Below are 6000 nucleotides of genomic sequence, written 5' to 3' on the forward strand. Positions count from 1 at the left end.
CACAGCAATATGCATTTTTACATTAAAACTTCAGTTTTCTTTGATTCCCTCGGGGTAATGGAGGCCTTGTAATGTTTATAGAAAGAACACTGTCATATACAACACAATTTTTGTATTGAATAGCATTTATTACAATTCCAATTTGCTGTGAAAAAATGATAAGCTGGTTCAGTGTATTGATAAGTACAGAATGTAAAGCTCTTATCCACTCAAAACAGTTGTACGTATGGTTCATCGATCAAACAACTTTCCATCCCTTATTCCGAGGAATCTTAACATTCCTCAGTGAGACTATGATCAAATGTCTTGCTTAAGAAACTGTGGGAAATTGTATAGCTAAAATGCAGAGAAGTTGCTTGAAAATTTAACAAGGACGGCCGATTGAGATTGAAAGCGTGTCGCAAAAACTACTTTTTTATATTTAAAGAAAACAATATAGTTTGTCTTATATATTTCCCCAATTACCACATTTGTTCAATATGAACTGATACAGTCGTTGTTTGAAGAGTGTCCGTCATTGTAACATAACATCGTATCCAGATTAATCTCATTACGTAATGATTTTTTTGAAGATTTCAGAGGTCAATAAACGTATTGTGGTACGGAGCTGACAGCTAAATACAATACTTTGAAAGAAAATACAATATTTATTTCACAATGACAATCCGTATGATTGCGTATATATATTGTGAATAAAATCAGCCACATCCTTAAATGTACGTATCAGCATTCAATATGTTGTGCTATATTTTATTATGACTTTGATGACCAGATATATGCTAATGGGCATGTAAAAAAACTCAAGTATTATGTTATCAAGTACAGGGTAAGAGCTCTGATATCAGCATAGTTCGTCATATCATTGCTCCGAGTTGTAATAAGAGGAAATCTCAATGATCTTTAGGCATAGCCATAGGTCCTCATTTAATTTAATCTAGCAAACGACTCACAAATTTATTTGCAAATAAACAGCTATATCAAAAACTATCAAATGAACCTGTCACACTTGTGCAATACAATTTATATGCATTAGTTGTAACTTTCTCCTGAAATCTGTATTGATCTTATTTTTATTATATTCATTAATATATTATTAGTAGTGGTAACAGTGGAAGTATTTGTATTATTATTGAAACTAGAACTGCGAGAAAAATATATGTAATCTCAAATCAGATGGCTCTGACCATTTAAAATAATATATTTCAAGGTCAAGCGATATTCCATGACATCTGAATAGGAACAGACCAAGACTATGGAATCGTTAGATCTTCAAAACATCAGTCGACTCTTGGAGAAAGTATGTTAGGTAACATAATAATACGAAATTCGTATTAAAAACAATGTACAGTACGGGAAGCACCTGTCAGTAAAATAAATGGAGATTATCCAAAAGAAAGAATGATCATTGTTTCTAGAGATATCTAACAAAATAGATGGTATAAAATTAACGAACTACCCTTCACAAGCTGAATGAAGATGGCATTGTGCCTGGTTAAAACGTATGATGTTTACTAAGTCCAGAATGAGGCAACACGAAATTGCTGCGGTGTATGGCGTTTGTGTGCCAATATATGACTGGCATCCATGACTATTGAGGTTTTATAATGAAACGTCATTGATTAATACGAATAAAAGAACAATATTTGCTTCAATAAGTTAAAATCAATCATACACAGAGAGTTTAGAATATTGTTGAAGATCGTAGCAATTTCTTGGCAGAAACGTTTTCGGGAAATAAGGAAAATAGTTAAAAATCGCAGAAGAATCAGCTAATAGTGGAAGTTTAACGTACATCCACTGTAAGAATTTAATTTGCCATATTATACATATATACATACGTACTTCATACATACATACATAGATAGATACATAAATGCTTACATACATACATACATACATACATACATACATACATACATACATACATACATACATACATACATGCATGCATACATACATACGTACATACATACATACATACATACATACATACATACATACATACATACATACATACATACATATGTGTGCATGCACAATGTAGGACGGACCATCATTCGTTGTATACCTTTGCGCACAGTAATACACTGGAGCAATATCGACGCATTAACAATACACTTATTTAAATTCGGTTTGAAAAAGACCATTACTAAGAACAAGGCAAGATACTGCAAGGTCTCTTTGCTATGAAAATTCATCTAGCATACATATCATTTCCTTTTGCACCAATGAAATTGTGAAGCCATTGAGATAAGATTTTTTGTTTGCTTTATGCGCATGTTAATTCTTGCATTCTTGCCAGCATCTATCAAGCAGCATATCTATCTATCTATCTATCTATCTATCTATCTATCTATCTATCTACCTATCTATCTATCTATCTATCTATATATCTATCTATCTGTCTATCTATCTATCTTTCTATCTATCTGTTTATCTATCTATCTATCTATCTTTCTATCTATATATTTGTCTATCTATATATTTATATATATATCTATCTATCTGTCTTTCTATTTATCTATTTATATGTCTATCTATATATCGATCTATCTATATATATCTATTTATATATCTATCTAACTATATATATATATATATATATATATCAATATATATATATATATATATCAATCGATCTATATCTGTCTATAGTGTATCTCTATATCGATCTAACCATATATGTATCTATCTATCTATATATCTATATACATCTACTTCTCTTTCTGTATATATATATATATATATATATATATATATATATATATATATACATACATACATACATATATGCTTGCTTGTATGTGTGTGTCTGTCTGTCAATCTCTATCTATATAGATGGGTACAAATATATGCATGCCTTACATCTGAACAGTTTTTATCACACTAAAAAGCTACAAATATAGTTTGTTCCGAAGGATGCGGATGATATGTATAAAACGATACACCTGTGAAATGTATTGATTCGATTCACTATACACAACCTGATATACGATACATATCGATACACATACGAACTTGATAGTTTTCCATTATTTGGGACGTAGGTGGTGCCCCTTAATGTATTTTGTCATTTTTGGTTGTATTTCAGGTATGCAGATTACAGACCGACATAAATTTATCAAATATGAATATGGTATTCTCCTTGATGACAGGATAAAACAAAGTATATCTTGGTTGTAATGTGTACTATTTAACGTGTTATGGATTTTAATGGTTGTTCCATTTAACTCACTTTAGCCACAAGGCCCTTTCATTTGCAAGCATGAATGCATTGAAAACGCATTACTACCAATTTCATGTCTTACTTAAACTTTAAATTCAAAACGATGTTATCTTTAGAACAGAAGAAATAGTACAATTTCATCGTGCAAAGAAAATCTCATCACGAACAAATCTGGGCATGAAACTGTGGATGAATACCAGCAAAATCTATCACACTGTATTTCCTGCCAATACAAAAGACAAATGTTATAACGGTTGCATGCATTCAACAGTGAAGAAGGAAAAATATCGACATTACCCAGTCCTATAATATAGCTTTTATTTAACTTACAGAAGAAGATAACCTTATACGGTTTGAAATATGCCCTAGTGCTGGTTATGTGCTAATTGTATTAATTTAATCATTACCTTCATTCACTGTTTAAATATCTCTAAATAACAATATAAATTCCAAATGTGTTACCCATGTACAATTTAAGTAGAGATCCTGACATAATTTAGTCTTAATGTATAAAATAAAAAGTCAAATAAAAACGGGGAGTGCAAGAAAAGGAGATAGAGGACGAAACGCCCATAGTTCAAAACTTCCCTATCACTTCAATCAATACAATATTTACAAAACACATTAATTTATGTCACTCCTTTTTTGCTACATTTTCATAGAGCTCTTTTGAAAGCGACATCTTTAACTGATGACACCTCCAGCTGTTTAATCATTAATATGTTAGTTATTTTTTAGCATGCTTAGTTTCTTATCTGTGTATACATATATTCTGAAGGGGCATATAATTAGCTAGCTTTGACAGCTTGAATCTGCTGGGAAACTGGTCTTAATGACTTCTATGTACAAATGTTCTGGAGCTCACATATTTATCATTTGGATACATATGCTCCAAAACGGATTTTTCATTGGCATAAACTTTGTGGAATTAATGGTATACTGATAAGTATGGCAGTGTTCTTATCTATTGAGTAAAGCTGTATTAGGATTTTTAATCTATCAATGCCATAGTCTGCTAATACAGACACAGGCACTGAAATAAATATTTTTACTTCCTAATTTCATTTTTTCATCCTTATTAATTCCGTTTATCTTAACGCTGATAATGATATATCGTTCTGTATCATATGATCTAAAAGGATAAACTGATGGATAAAAAGATGACAATTTAAAACTTCAAAATTTTCTGTATTTTAATTACCCTCAGTATTCCGCCTTTCTACATTTAATTTTGAAATACCCTGAAAGGGAGACCAGCCGTAATAAAATCTGGTTAAGCCGACCCAACATGAATATCTGACTCGTATTTAACACCATGTTCGTGCTCAAAGTCATTCACTAGTATCTCCAATAATAATTTCCCAGCTACAATAATTCTAGACACTTCATAACTTTAAAAATTGTCATCTTCATTACCATCAGCCAATATTTAGCGAGCGAAATCGAAATGACCTTTGCTGGAATTCAGATATTTGTTTTTTTTCGGGGCAGCCCGCATTTTCGACACGCATTTGTAAAACTTCATTCAATCTATGTTCAAACTCCGCCAAATAATACATATTCCTGGGAACCGTGAGCCATTCTAATCTAGCTTAACAACCATTCATGACTTGCTAGATGGGCACAGATTTGTAAACATTTGCCTACTCCAAGACAGATGTCGCGACAAGAACCCTTTAAAACATTTTTTTACTTCGCGGAGCACATTTTCATGTGAGGGAATTTCAAGTGAATTGAGAGAAGTCTCGTGCATGACTGTTCTTCAAGTTACCCATTCGCACAAATTTTGCATGGTTCATGCAATGACACACCGTGGGAGCATCTCTGTTTAAGTACATTACATATCAATTAACGACTTATGAGCAAAGTATCATGGTTGCTTTGCCAATAAGTCTTGTTTCAGAAGGAGAGAATAAGTTACATTAATTTCTGATTGGTATTGTTTGACTTGGAGGGGAACAAGCTCAAAACACCACTTCGCGTAAACGTTTTTTATGAAGTATTGAGTAAAGTACTTCATTATATAAGTGGACAATGTCTGGAATATATAATATATGCTGAATATGCTGCTGGGTTAAGATGACTAGCATTGCATGTGGTTTATGTGAGTGTGTGTTAAATTACGAAGCATGTCACTTCGTGTTAATTTATAAACGATGAGGGAGTATTCTCAAGAGTGTTTTTCAGTTTTGCTGTTAAAACTGAGTGACTTTGACTGCAAATGATGTTTCAGACGAATTCTAATTTTAAAGAATAATAATGCAAGGTGATAATGATCATTTAAGACGGATAAAGACTAAAGCGACATGCATACGGTAAATATCTTTATTATCGATTCTCCGTCTTTTTCTCGTTATGTGTATCGTTATAGCAAAATTATCGATGAATCAATATATCAATGAATCGTTTCACCGCTAGCTGATGATAAGAGATTATTCCTTAGATGTATGCATTTATGTACAAAATATACGGACCATTTGTTTTAAATGTACAGTTGCTTAAGGAAATGTGTTTGTATTTGTCATGACCTAAATTAAAAGTGTACGGTCGTATTGTGTTATGCTTACCGTCACAAACTCCTATGCTCCTGTTCCAGTGGTCTGTGCCTATGCACTGACTTGAACCATATCCGGACAGCTTATAACCCGTGTTACAGTGAATCGTCAAAATCGAGTTGTAAGCACATTCACCAGCAACAAGTTCAGTACATGCGTATGTGGTCATAGTCAGGTTCAACTTAGATAAGTTGCATGTAATCGCTGAAAGATATATAT

General features: G+C 32.3%; 1 protein-coding gene across 7 annotated transcripts in view; it reads right to left on the reverse strand.

Moving 5' to 3' along the window:
- LOC149807843 (uncharacterized) overlaps positions 1-6000 on the reverse strand; it is a 124578-nt gene that overhangs the window by 35431 nt on the left and 83147 nt on the right. For all 7 annotated transcript variants that reach the window (XM_089971369.1, XM_089971364.1, XM_089971356.1 and 4 more), the window contains one exon: positions 5794-5985. In XM_089971369.1, the coding sequence (XP_089827495.1) occupies positions 5794-5985 (192 nt within the window). The remainder of the gene's footprint in view (positions 1-5793; positions 5986-6000) is intronic.

Source organism: Sinohyriopsis cumingii, chromosome 1, assembly GCF_028554795.1.
Source record: "Sinohyriopsis cumingii isolate HCF-2022 chromosome 1, ASM2855479v2, whole genome shotgun sequence".
Classification (NCBI taxonomy): Eukaryota; Metazoa; Mollusca; class Bivalvia; order Unionida; family Unionidae; genus Sinohyriopsis; species Sinohyriopsis cumingii.